The sequence below is a fragment of the Aquarana catesbeiana genome, linkage group LG09, assembly GCF_042186555.1.
Source record: "Aquarana catesbeiana isolate 2022-GZ linkage group LG09, ASM4218655v1, whole genome shotgun sequence".
Lineage (NCBI taxonomy): Eukaryota > Metazoa > Chordata > Amphibia > Anura > Ranidae > Aquarana > Aquarana catesbeiana.
Window position 1 is genome coordinate 268,900,547 of NC_133332.1, and position 14,309 is coordinate 268,914,855.

General features: G+C 44.6%; 1 protein-coding gene across 3 annotated transcripts in view; it reads right to left on the reverse strand.

Annotated features, from left to right (window-relative positions):
• IDH3G (isocitrate dehydrogenase (NAD(+)) 3 non-catalytic subunit gamma) overlaps nt 1–14,309 on the reverse strand; it is a 224,709-nt gene that overhangs the window by 64,546 nt on the left and 145,854 nt on the right. For all 3 annotated transcript variants that reach the window (XM_073600338.1, XM_073600339.1, XM_073600337.1), the window contains one exon: nt 2,842–2,988. In XM_073600338.1, the coding sequence (XP_073456439.1) occupies nt 2,842–2,988 (147 nt within the window). The remainder of the gene's footprint in view (nt 1–2,841; nt 2,989–14,309) is intronic.

Here is a 14,309-nt window from a genome sequence, read left to right on the forward strand (position 1 = left end):
GATGTGCAAAAAATGTAAACAATCATGTAACCATGATAAAACAGCTTCAGAATTATAGGCCTAGGTGGTGCTTCAGGGGGCAGGAGGTTCAGAAATACGCTATTGACCCTCTTCACAATGAAGCCAAACAGAACTACTCTCCCAAACAAATGGGCTATTGAGGTCTTCGGAGACTGATGCAGCGTACACATGAGCGGACTTTGACCGGACTGGTCCGACGGACCGAGTCCGGCGGACAATCCGATCCTGTGTGGGCTTCATCGGACCTTCAGCTGACTTTTCCAGTCGAAAATATGACAGACTTGAGATTTGAAGCATGCTTCAAATCTTTCCGACGGACTCGAGTCCGGTCGAAAAATCCGCTCCTCTGTATGCTAGTTCGACGGACGAAAACCCACGCTAGGGCAGCTATTGGCTACTGGCTATCAACTTCCTTATTTTAGCCTGGTCGCACGTCATCACGTATGAATCCGTCGGACTTTGGTGTGATCGTGTGTAGGCAAGTACGTTCATTCAAAAGTCCGTCGGAAGTCTGTCAAAAGTCTCACGAAAGTCCGCCGGAATGGCCGTCGGACTTTTGTTGCTGAAAAGTCCGCTCGTGTGTACACGGCCTTAGTGTACTCTGCCCTCTCCAGGAGGCTTACCATCCCCATAGGTTAGACCAGCCTTTTTCAACCAGGGTGCCCAGGCACTCTGGGGTGCCTTGAAGTTTCTTCAGGGGTGCCTTGGCAAAAAGCTTAAAAATTGCATACAAGCCAGCGTGTGGATGAAGGCTGCCTTTTAGTTACACAAAGCTACAGGTTTTCATTGTGCACCATTACAACCTTCTTGCTGCCAGCGTCCTAACGGCCAATGACATCAGTTGATAAGGAGGATGTCAGCCGCCTGTATAGCATCCTTGTCTGACCCCTCCCCTGCCCCTTAACATCAGTGTTGGGGTCACATTTGCTGAGTGATGGAGAAGAGAAACATTGGAATACTAGTCAGTACCTTTTGCAAAAATGTATTTACTTTGGAAGAATAAATCATCTCTAACATTTGGTTTAGTGTGTGTGTATGTTGCTGCATTATGTAAAACTATTATGCCGTGTACACACGGTCCGACTTTCGACGGACTTTTGGCAGACTTACGGCAGACTTTCTAATGAACGGACTTGCCTACATACGATCACACAAAAGTCTGACGGATTCGTACGTGATGACGTATACCGGACTAAAATAAGGAAGTTGATAGCCAGTAGCCAATAGCTGCCCTAGCGTGGGTTTTTGTCCGTCGAACTAGCATACAGACGAGTGGATTTCTGGGTCCGGCGTAGTTACGACGTAAAGATTTGAAGCATGTTTCAAATCTAAAGTCCATCAGATTTGCGGCCGAAAAAGTCAGCTGAAAGCCCGGGAAGCCCCCACACGATCGGATTGTCAGCCAGCTTTGGTCCGTCGGACTTTTGTAGATGAAAAGTCCGACCGTGTGTACACGGCATTAGAATCGTTTTACATTTTAAGATGGGGTGCCTCGAGACTGTGCATAATTTTGGAGGGTGCCTTGAGATTGTCCATAATTTTTAAAGGATGCCTTGACTGAAAAAAGGTTGAGAAACACTGGGTTAGACCTACAAAGATGGTCTTCCCAATAATGTTAATGTTTAGTTGTTTCAAAACCTAACTGGTATTCCTGGCTGTCCTGGAGCAGGTTGAATTGAGTCTTGCAGCCGAATGATACATAACTCCCCATCTCAGTTTTGCGACTGAGCAGGTTCTAAAGATTCTAACTCGGCAGAGAAAAATTCAGTTCACCTTCATCAATATCTTCGAGGTGAGACTTCCCTAGCAGGCTCAAATAGCCTCCACTCTAGGTGTTTTGCTAAGCCATCCACAGAGAGTGATGGCTGATGGCTATGCTCTTGTCTGATCAGACTGCGGTGGTGGGTCTGTAGTTTTAGAGGGATTAGCCATCTTGGTAATCTCTGCTGAAATGTTCTAGCTTTCCTACTGCCTCAGTTATTTTTTGGGTGTCCCGTAGAAAGCAAGTGGTGGCTGCAATCTTACAAGAGTGGAATTGTGATTAAATAAGGTCAGAGAATGAACACAGGATCAATGTATTCCTTCACTTATTTAACAGAAAAAAAAGCAAACTGAATGAAACTACTCTGCTTGTCACTAATGCCCTGTTCACACGGTCAGATTTTCCGACGGAAAATGTGTGATAGGACCTTGTTGTTGGAAATTCCGACCGTGTGTGGGCTCCATCACACATTTTCCATCGGAATTTCCGACACACAAAGTTTGAGAGCTTGCGATAAAATTTTCCGACAACAAAATTCGTTGTCGGAAATTCCGATCGTGTGTACACAAATCCGACGCACAAAGTGCCACGCATGCTCAGAATAAATTAAGAGACAAAAGCTATTGGCTACTGCCCCATTTATAGTCCCGACGTACGTGTTTTATGTCACCGCGTTTAGAACAATCGGATTTTCCTACAACTTTGTGTGACCGTGTGTATGCAAGACAAGTTTGAGCCAACATCTGTTGGAAAAAATCCATGGATTTTGTTGTCGGAATGTCCGATCGTGTGTACGGGGCATAAGGCATAATAGAGGGCAAAGCTGTAAAGGCCTCAATGGCCTTAAGACTTTAGCATGCAATTCAACATACTGTTATTTTTAATATTCTAAAATACTACTTTCCAAAGGCCACCCCATAACACAGGATAACAATAAAGTACATTTTTAAAAAGTTTTCTTTCTATGTAGCATAGAGAACGCTTTATATGAATAAAGACAAGCAAGAAAATCAAAACTCAAGTTTATATTTATAACAAAAAGCATTAAAAGTACTCACCGTCTCAAACACCGCATAGACACTACCATAGTTTGCTCCAGGTACCAATCCGGGGCCTCCTACCAGTCCAGCGCAGACATTATTCACTATGTTCCCATAAAGGTTGGGCATCACCATCACATCAAATTGCTGGGGGTTAGATACAAGCTACAAGACATAATTAAAAAAAACTTTTGGATAAAAGTTGTAAAAAGGTCACAATGGTTTTCACTTATAAGCAATAAATTAAAGTGGTTGTGCCGTGAGTCCTTTTCTATGTTGAACAATACCTGGTTGATCTTGTCTGTTCCTGTGTGCCCCTTGGTTTCCTGATAATGGTAATCATGGCTGCTAATCCATGATACCGTGGTCCGTTTACGTGCCATCCGTTATCCGGCTGTGTGTACACAGTCTCTTCCTCTCCCCCTTCTCTCCATGTCAATTCCGTAGTCTGTGTGTGAGCCGATTTCCTCCCTGCCCCTCCCCTCTCCTGCCTGAGTAGTTCTATTTACAAGCACTGGAAGAGCTGCAGGGAAGTAAAAAAACACTTATTAATTACTTTGATTCTCTCTGTTTTAGGTCCCTGTTCAGTAGCTTGCATTCATCAGAAGGGAATCTCAGCCTCTCCCACTGTACTCACATCAGGAAGGAAAGCAGAGGGAGGTCACATGAAAGCACAGCAGGGCTCTGCAAAAAAAGGTATTTAGCATTATAATTTTAGGAAAACACACACACGCTATACTAAACACGGACCTAAAACAGAGAGGATCAAAGTAATTAATACATGTGACTTTACAACCACATGTAAAGAAATTGCATTTCTTTACATGTGAAATGTGTACAATACTAAAATGTACAGATAGTAGATAACTTATTTGAATGCATGAGCGTACATGTCCAAGTATGAAGTAGCTTAACCAGTTGCCGATCTCCGCACACTGATGTACGTCGGCACGATGGCACGGGCAGGCATAAGGGCTTACCTGTGCGTCCCTGCCTGCCCGCAGTTGGACCCCCCCCCCCCCCCCGGTGCCTGCGGCGGTCGGATTAGCTCCAGGAGCAATCCATGCTGAGGGGGCAGGCCACTGATTCATGGCCACCCCCTCACTATCGCTCCTGGCAAATTACAAGCTCCCTCGGCTTCTGAAAAAAGAAGCGGATGAAGTGATGTCATCGCTCCTCATGAAGCCTTTTCGTTCCGGCTTCTGAGGAGAGAAGAAATCAAGTAAGTTTGCACCAAACACTACACTAACAGTAGAACACGCAGGCACACTTTTCACCCCCTAATCACCCCCCCCCGCACTCCCTGACACAGTAACACCAATAGCGTTTTTTTTTTTTTACTGATTATTGCATTGGGGTCATTTGTGACTGTTAGAAGTGGTAGGGCAGTTAGTGGTAGGCCCCTTTAGGTCAAGGGTACCCCCCCAATAAAGGTTTAACCCCTTGATCACCCCCGTCGCCAGTGTGACTAAGCGATCGTTTTTCTGATCGCTGTATTAGTGTCACAGGTGACGCTAGTTAGGAAGGTAAGTATTTAGGTTCGCCGTCAGCTTTTTATAGCGTCAGGTACCCTCATATACTACCTAGTAAAGGTTTTAACCCCTGATTGCCCCCTAGTTAACCCTTTCACCAGTGATCACCGTATAACTGTTATGAGTGACGCTGGTTAGTTAGTTAATCATAGTGTCAGGGCTCCCGCTGTTTATTACCCAATAAAGGTTTTACCCCCTGATCGCCCGGCAGGTGATATAAGTTAGGTTTTAGAGTCAGATATGGTCTGCGTCGCCCCAGGCAGCATCAGGTTAGTGCCAGTACCGCTAACACCCACGCACGCAGCATACACCTCCCTTAGTGGTATAGCAACTGAACAGATCAATATCTGATCAGATCAGATCTATACTAGCGTCCCCAGCAGTTTAGGGTTCCCAAAAACACAGTGTTAGCGGGATCAGCCCAGATACCCGCTAGCACCTGCATTTTGCCCCTCTGCCCAGCCCACCCAAGTGCAGTATCGATCAATCACTGTCACTTACAAAACACTAAGCACATAACCGCAGCGTTCTCAGAGTCAGGCCTGATCCCTGTGATCGCTAGCAGTTTTTTTGGTGGCATTTTGATACAGTCGCTAACAGTCAGGAGCTTTTTTACCTGTGAGTCTCACTACTGTACCACTAAATTTAGAGCCCAAAAATGGAAAAATCGAAGGTACAGTAGTGAAGAGGCCTACACGTTTCTGAGCATGACAGATAGTAAAGAGGAAGTCACTCATCTGTCAGATTCAGGCTCAGAATACAAACCCGTAGACAACAGCGGCTCCATGACAGATAGCTCTGGCGACAGAGTTGTGGTCCCTGCCAAGGTCAGGCGTACCAGACCCCAATCTTCTTCTGCTGTCGAGGTGCAAGAACCGCAGGGTTCTCGTATGGAGCAGAGAAGTACTAGCGCCGCTATTCCTTCTGGTGAACTCGCAAGCACCAGCGGCCTAGTACACCCTGGTCGTACATCCAGCACTGCAGTAACACTTGGTGACGTGGCGAGTCCCATAAGTGCAGTTCAAGCTGGCAAGCACAAGTAGTGTCCTGCTGCCACCAAGAAGACAAACACAGGTCCGTCGTGCCCGTCCTGCTGCATTCGTTAATCCTAATTGGGAACCCGCCACTTCTGCAGCACCCGTACTTCCCCCATTCACTGGCCAACCCGGCATTCAGGTGGAAACAGTTGATTTTATGTCACTTGATTTTTATTCGCTGTTTTTCTCAGAAGATCTTTATAGATCTATTGTGGACCAGAGCAATTTCTACGCTGGTCAACACATTGCCTTGCCAGAGATTGGAAACCAATTACGGTTTCCGAATTTAAGATCTTTCTGGGCCTATCCCTCCTCATGGGCATAACCAAAAAGAGTGAGGTCATATTGGTCCACTGACCCAATTCACCATATGCCCGTGTTCTCTGCTTCCATGGCCAGGGCACGATACGAGCAGATTTTGCGGTTCATGCACTTCAACAACAATGAACTCTGTCGTCCTCGTGGAGACCCTGGATACGATCGGCTCTACAAAATCCGGCCCCTTGTAAACCACTTCAACCGTTTTGCAGACTTGTTTACTCCCTATCAAGTTGTCTGCGTTGATGGGTCCCTGATTAAGTTTTCTGGCCGCTTGTCATTCAAACGGCATCTTCCCAGCAAGCGTGCCAGCTCTGGGGTCAAGATGTATAAGCTCTGTGACAGGGCCACATGCTATACATGTAGTTTTATGGTTGACGACGGAAGAGATAGTCACGTAGAGCTGACAAACTGTCCTGACTACATAGGAAGCGCTGGCAAGATTGGTGGGAATTGGTGTCACCCTTATTCGGAGAGGGGTACCACTTGTACGTGGACAATTATTACACGAGCGTGCCATTATTTAGTCACTTGTTTGATCATCAGATTGGAGCATGTGGCACTGTGCGATATAATCTCCAGGGCTTTCCCCAGAGGCTTGTAGATACCTGTCTTAGGCTGGGGGAGAGAGCCTGCTTGAAGTGTAATAACTTGCTCGCTATGAAGTGGATTGATAATAAGAATGTTTTCATTCTTACCTCCCTTCATGCAGACACGACTGTCCAAATTACTACAGGACTGGTGTTGTGGAGAAACCCCTCTATGTCCACGAATATAACCAAAATATGGGAGGGGTGGACCTCAACGACCAGTTGTTGGCGCCGTACCTAGTTGCCTGTAAGGCCAGACGCTGGTATAAAAATGTGTCTGTATACTTATTTCAATTGGCTTTGCTGAACGCTCATGTGCTATACAGAGCTTCAGGACGGACTGGATCCTTCCTTAAATTCCAGGAAGAGATCGTTAGAGCCCTTCTGTTTCCAGACAGTGCTCCACCTCACCTTTCCCAATCCAAATGCAGTAAGCCAGCTGCATGAGAGGCATTTTCCTTATGTCCTCCCGAGTACCCCTACCCAATGAGCCCCCCAAAGAAAATGTGTCTGTAGAAACCGCGGATATAGGCGTGACACCCATTATTATTGTCCCTCCTGTCCTGACAATCCTGGTCTTTGCATTGGTGAATGTTTTGAGAGCTACCATACACTAGTTGAGTTTTAGCGTAGGGTACAGAATTGCACAGACTAGGCACACTTTCACAGGGTCTCCCAAGATGCCATCGCATTTTGAGAGACCCTTACCTGAAACCGGTTACAGTTACAAAAGTTACAGTTACAAAAAAAAAGTGTAAATACACAAAAAAAATATAAAAAAAAAAAAAAAAAAAAAAAAAAAAATAGTTGTCATTTTATTGTTCTCCCTCTATTCTCTCTCTATTGTTCTGCTCTTTTTTACTGTATTCTATTCTGGAATGTTTTATTGTTGTCATGTTTTATCATCTTTGCTTTTCAGGTATGTAATTTTTTTTATATGTGACTGTTTACTGTGTTTTATTGATAACCATTTTTCTGTTTTAGGTAAGCCATTCAGCTGCAGCGCGGATTTATTTATCTTGACAGCAACAGCATTTGCTCCCACGATACATAAAGCCGTGACTCCAGCGCTGTTGGAGGTGATTTCAACACCACAGTTAAAAAAAAGAGCATATTTGCTGAAGCATTTGGCCAGCAGGGGCAGAAGAGCGATTTGCGCCTACCTTCTGCGGGTGGATGCCCCCATGCTTCGGCATATATATATATTTTAGGCACAGGTTGCGTTAAAAAATGTTTTATTTTTTACAATTTTTTTTTGTATTTGCTTTGCAGGTATGGTATGTGTTACTGTTATACTGAAATGTTACTTTGTTTTATTGTTAACCATCATTTGCTTAGCAGGTACGCCATTCAGTTGCAGCGCGGATTTATTTTTCTTGACAGCAACAGCGTTTGTTCCCACGATACATAAAGCTGTGACTCCAGGGCTGTAGGGGTGATTTCACCACCACAGTTAAAAAAAAGAGCATATATGCCGAAGCATGCGGGCAGCAGGGGCGGAGGAGCGATTTGCTCCTAACTTTTGGGGCGGATGCCCCCATGCTTCGGCATATATAAATGATGCATGTATGCCCATCATTAGAAGTGGGTGGATGAAGGGAGGTATGCTAATGGTGGGCATACCCACCGATCAATCTCTTTTTTTCGTTCAGCCCACAGGCTGCATGAAAAAAAAAAAAAAAAAAAGGATTACAATAAATGCCCAACAAGGACCAGCAATGTACTGGTATGTAGCTGGACTTTCAGTGGTTTTACCAGAATGATGCCTGCAGGTTTAGGCATTATCTTGGTATCATTCTTTTCAGAATGAGAACCACACCACTAATGCTGTTACAATCTGGCTGGATAAACGATAGCTGAAACAATTATGACTTCTCAAATCGATTAAAAGCATCTGAAGGTCAGATAAAACATATATAGACACATTTCATGCAAAAAATTTTTGCGGTGGTAATTTTATAGATTTCAGCCTGGATATTCAGACGTAGGGTCAGAATTAGGTGTAAATAACATGAAACCATGGACCCATCCTGCCTTATATCAATGGTTCAGGCTGGTGGTGGTGTAATGGTGTAGGGGATGATTTCTTGGCATACTTTGGGACCCTTAGTACTGATTGAGCATTGTTTAAACTCTAAGGCCTACCTGAGTATTGTTGCTGACCATGTCCATCCCTTTAGGACTACAGTGTTCCCATGTTCTGATGGCTACTTCCAGCAGGATAATTTTTATTATTACACAGGATTTATATAGCGCCAACAGTTTGTGCAGTGCTTTACAACATGAGGGTAGACAGTACACTTACAATACAAATCAATACAGGAGGGATCAGATGGCCCTGCTCGTTAGAACTTACAATCTAGAAGAGAGGATCAATTGGCACAAAAGGAGATGAGCTGATGGAGAAAATGAAAATACAGTTGTTAGGAGTGGGTAGGATAGGCTTCTCTGAAGAGAAGTGTTTTAAGGGATCGTCTAAAAGCTAATCGAGTAGGAGATAAGCAGACAGATTGGGGTAAGGCATTCCATAGGATTGGAGAGGCTTTGGAAAAGTCCTTGAGGCGAGCATGGGAGGAGGTGACGAGGGAGCTAGAGAGCAGAAGGTCTCGAGAGGAACGAAGAGAACAAGTTGGTTGGTATTTAGAGACTAGGCTAGTGATGTAGTTGGGGGCTAAATTGTGGATGGCTTTGTAAGTAGTTAGTATTTTGAATCTAATTTGTTGGGTGAGCGGAAGCCAGTGGAGGGACTGACAGAGATGGGTAGCAGACAGAGCGATTGGTAAGGTGGATGAGTCTGGCAGCAGCATTCATAATGGATTGAAGAGGTGATGGACTATGTAGAGGTAAGCCAATGAGAAGGGAGTTGCAGTAGTCGAGGCGAGAGATGACCAGGAAGTAAAGAGCTTTGTTGTGTCATTGGTTAGAAAGGGGCGTATTTTGCAGATGTTGCGGAGGTTGAGGTGGCAAGATTTGGACAGTGATCGAACGTGGTGCTTAAAGGAGAGTTCAGAGTCCGGGACTACACCTAGAACCTTGGCATGCGGGGATGGTTTTATAGCTGTGCCATCGATTTTGACAGAGAGATCAGGGGAAGGGAAAGGGGCATTTGGGGGAGGAAAAATAAGTTCAGTTTTGGATAGATTGAGTTTGAGGAAGTGGTGTGACATCCAGACTGATATATCTGATAGTAAATTAGTGATACGCGAGGAGACAGAGGGCGTGAGCTGAGAGGTAGAGAAATAGATTTGGGTGTCGTCAGCGTAGAGATGGTATTGGAAGCCATGGGAGGCTATCAGCTGACCCAGGGAGGAGGATTGGAAATAGGAGAGGTCCAAGAACAGAACCTTGGGGGACCCCAACAGAGAAAGGAAGAGGAAGCAGAGTTGCAAGAAACACTAAAGGTGCGGTTGGATAAGTAGGAAGAGAACCAGCGAAGAGTACAGTCACGGAGACGAAAGGCATGGAGTTTTTTGAGGAGGAGGGGGGGTCAACCGTATCAAAGGCAGCAGAGAGGTCCAGGAGTAGGAGTACAGAATAGTGTCGATTGGTTTTGGCCATTAGTAGATCGTTTGTTAGTTTTAGGAGAGCAGTTTCTGTGGAGTGTTGAGGACGAAATCCAGACTGAAGGAGATCAAGAAGCCCATCAGCAAGGTGGATGCTCAGTTGGTTGTAGACCAGATGTTCAAGGAGTTTGGATAAGAAGGGGAGCAAGGAGATGGGGCGTAGGTTAAGATTGGATGGGTCCAGTGAAGGCTTTTTAAGTATGGGTCTGACAAGTGCATGTTTTAGAGAGTTGGGGAAGAATCCAGAAGAGAGGGAGAGATTGAAGATGTGGGTTAAAGAGTGTAGCATAGAGCCAGAGGGTGAACGTAGCTTTTGCGAGGGAACAGGGTCCAGAGGGCAGGTGGTAAGGTGGACATTAGCAAGTAGTTTAGCAACCTCGTCTATAGTGGTGGAGTTGAAAGAGGGAAGTAATGATTGTACCTGTGGGCATAAAGTGTAAAGTGTGGAGGGTATCTGAACAGTAGAGATCTCCTCACGAATTGTATCAATCTACTGTTTGAGGTGATTGGCGATCTCCCGGGCAGTGAGTGAGTTGGCGGTGGATGCAGCGGAGGACGAAGTAGAGAGTTGAAGGTAGAGAAGAGTTGACGGGGACGCAATAAGTTGCTAATTAGAGTGATAAAATAGGCCTGCTTTGCAGTGAGGAGGCTGGAATTGTATTTTTGGAGGGCAGATTTATATTGGTTGAAATCTTTATGAGACTTAGTCTTACGCCACAGGCGCTCATGAGCAGGACTATGTTTTTTCAGACTTCTAGTATCATCTGTTCGCCAAGGTTGAAGGGGTCGGGGCCTGATTCTGTGTGTAGTGAGGGGGACCAGTGAGTCCAGTGGGGCTAGAAGTGAAGCATTGTAGACAGAAGTGGCTAGGTTGGTGCAGGATAGGGGTGAGATTTTGTCGTAGAGGTTGTCGGTAGCAGAGTAGACAAGAGAAGGGTTGAGATGACGTAGGTTTCTGCGGGTATCTTTTAGGTGATTGGAGGGAGAGGAGATGGAGGAGAGGGAGAGTGTGAAACTAATATGATAGTGATCAGAGAAAGGGAATGGATAGTTAGAGAGGTTGCGTGGAGTGCAAAGGTGAGAGAAAACGAGGTCAAGAGTATTGCCTTCAGAGTGAGTAAGAGCCTGTATCCACTGCTTCAGGTCAAAGGAGGCGGTTAGGCTGAGAAGTTTGGAAGTGGCAGGAGTGTTAGTATTAATAGGAATGTTGAAGTCACCCAGAATGATTGCGGGGATTTCAGAAGAAAGAAAGTAGGGTATCCAGGCAGAGAAGTCATCAAGAAAGGTTGATACTGGTCCAGGGGGCCTGTAGATCACAGCTATCCTTAGAGTAATTGGAGTGAAAAGACAAATGCAGTGTGCTTAGAAAGAGGAGGGTGACAGAGAGGGGGGTGGTTGAAGTGTCTAAAAGGTGCTATGTGAGGCTAGGAGGATTCCGACACCTTCTCCCTTGCGTCCACTGGATCTGGGGGAGTGAGTCCAGGGAAGACCACCATGGGATAGGGCAACAGAAGACGCAGTGTCGGATTCATGAAGCCAGCTTTCGGTAATGGCGAGTAGATTAAATAAGTAAGCGATAAAGAGGTCATGGAGAGAAGTGAGTTTGTTGCAGACAGAGTGGGAATTGCAAAGGGCACAAGAGAAAGGGAGACTGGTCTTGGTAAGAATGGAAACTAAATTGTGTTGATTGCGGCTGCTGCCAGAGGGTGCAGGGTGATGGGTGCATGGGGTAAAGTTAAATGATGGAGACTCGGGGTTTGGGGATATATCTCCAGAGGTTAGGAGAAGCAGGAGGGTGAGGGAGGTAATATGGGAGTGGGATTTATATGAAGCAGGCTTTGGTGGGTGCAGTAATAAGGCGAGGACAGACGTGAGGGTGATATATATATATATATATATGCTGTGGGGGGGAGGGGGGGGCGGAGGGGTGAAGGAGTGGTAGAGAGTGGTAGAGAGTGCATGTTACAAGGTGAAAGAGCTGAAGGGGTAAACAAGGCCACCTTATGTCTGTGCTGTGTTTTTCAAAGAATTTTCTTGTGTTCATTTGCTTTGTGCATTTACTGAAGTGCAGAGTCAGAAGTGCTCCCACTTATAGAAATAGCCTCACTTTGAGAAAGAGCCCCAGTTGCAAATGTGCCCCCTGCAAATGCTTCCCCCAAAAGAGGCTTATATTTATACTGATAGAGATGGGGGGTAGGGCGCATTTCAATTATCAATCAGGAGGTAATAAAGGTTGGCTGGTTAACACAGCAAAGTTCTTACTTCAGAAACAGACTAGCAAGAAGGCACTAAAGTTAACGGGCCATAATTTTTGGTAAGACAAGGGAGATAATAAAGCATTGTAATGTGGACAGGTCTACAGACGGTTAAGCAAAAATAAGATACCAGCATTATTAAACAGACATAAGCAAAAGCAGATAGCAGTGTTTCAGTTTTTGGGTGGAGATGTTTCAACAACACGTACCAGCATTATTAAACAGACATAAGCAAAAGCAGATAACAGTGCTTCAGTTTTTGGGTGGAGATGTTTTAACGACACGTACCAGCATTATTAAACAGATAATGCACAATGTCACAAAGCTCAAATCATCTCAAACTATTTTCTTGAACATGACAATGTGTTCACATTATTATTATAATAATATAAGATGTACAGTTGTGCTCAATGATATTGAGGTCAGGAGACTGAGAAGGCTACTCCAGAACCTTTACTTTATTCTGCTGTAGCCAATGACAGGTCAACTTGGCCTTGTGTTTTGGATCATTGTCATGTTGGAATGTCCAAGTACGTCCCATGCGCAGCTTCCTGGCTGACGAATGCAAATGTTCCTCCAGTATTTTTTGATATTCATCTTGCCTACAATTTTGACCAAATTTCCTGTGCCTGTGTAGCTCACACATCCCCAAAACATCAGCGAGCAACCCCTGTACCTTTCATCATAGGCCATGTTGACTCCTCTCCAAATGTAGCATTTATGGTTGTGGCCAAAAAGCTACATTTTGGTCTCATCACTCCAAATGACTTTGTGCCAGAAGGTTTGAGGCTTGTCTGTGTGCTGTTTGGTGTACTGTAAGTGGGATACTTTGTGGCATTTGTGTAGTAATGGCTTTCTTCTGGCGACTCAACCATGCAGCCCATCTTTCTGCAAGTGCCTCCTTATTGTGCATCTTGAAACAGCCACACCACGTTTTCAGAGAGTCTTGCTATTTCACCTGAAGTTATCTGTGGGTTTTTCTTTGCATCCCAAACAATTTTGTGGCTGAAATCTTAGTTGGTCTACCTGACCGTGGTTTGGTTTCAACAGAACCCCTTATTTTCCACTTCTTGATTAGTTTGAACACTGCTGATTGGCATTCTCAATTCCTTGGATATATTTTTATATACCTTTCCTGTTTTATACAGTTCAACTACCTTTTCCCGCAGATACTTTGACAATTCTTTTGCTTTCCCCATGACTCAGAATCCAGAAACGTCAGTGCAGCACTGGATGAAAGATGCAAGGGTTTGTCAGGACTCCAGAAACACACTGACCTTTTATACACACACACTAATTACAAGCAAACAGATCACATGTGAGGATGGTTATCTTTAATAGCCATTCAAACCCCTTTGTGTCAACTTGTGTGCATGTTATCAGGCCAAAATCACAAGGGTATGTAAACTTTTGATCAGGGTAGGGTAATTTGGGTTGTTTCTGTTGCCATTATGATATAAAAAGAGTAAACACAGTTGATTGATAATAAATGGCTTCAGCCAAACACTAACCATGAGTGAAAGAAATGTTTTTGTGTTATCATTCATATTCTCTAAAAAATGGCCAAGAAATCATAAATTCTGCCAGGGTATGTAAACTTATGAGCACAACTGTATATAGCGCCAACAAGTTATGCAGTGCTTTACAGAGAGAAGGGAGAAGAGAGTTTCAATAGTCAAGGCGAGAAATAACGAGGGAGTGAATGAGTAGATTGCTGGTTTCATTCGTTAAAAAGAGCGAATTTTAGAGATGTTACGAAGGTGAACTCTACAAGCTTTGACAACGATTAGATTTGGGGCTGAAAGGACAGGTCAGAGTCTAGGATTACACCTAGTATTTGAAACAGAAAGATGAGCTATATTTGGGGTACCTCACCTATAAATAACAAATAGAGAAAAATTAGCTCACTTTAATGGTACCAAAAAGAGACAGCCAGATATTGTTATAAAAATGTGAATATTAAAATAGAAGTTAAAAAAAAAAAATATTTGGTGGAGGGGGGATTATGGTGTGGGGTTGTTTTTCGGATGCTGGCCTTGGCCCCTTAGTTCCAGTGAAGGGAACTCTTAAGGAGTCAGCATACCAAGACATTTTGGTCAACTTCATGCTCCCAACTTTGTGGGAACAGCTTGGGGACAGCCCCTTCCTGTTCCAACATGACTGCACACCAGTGCAAAAAGCAAGGTCCATA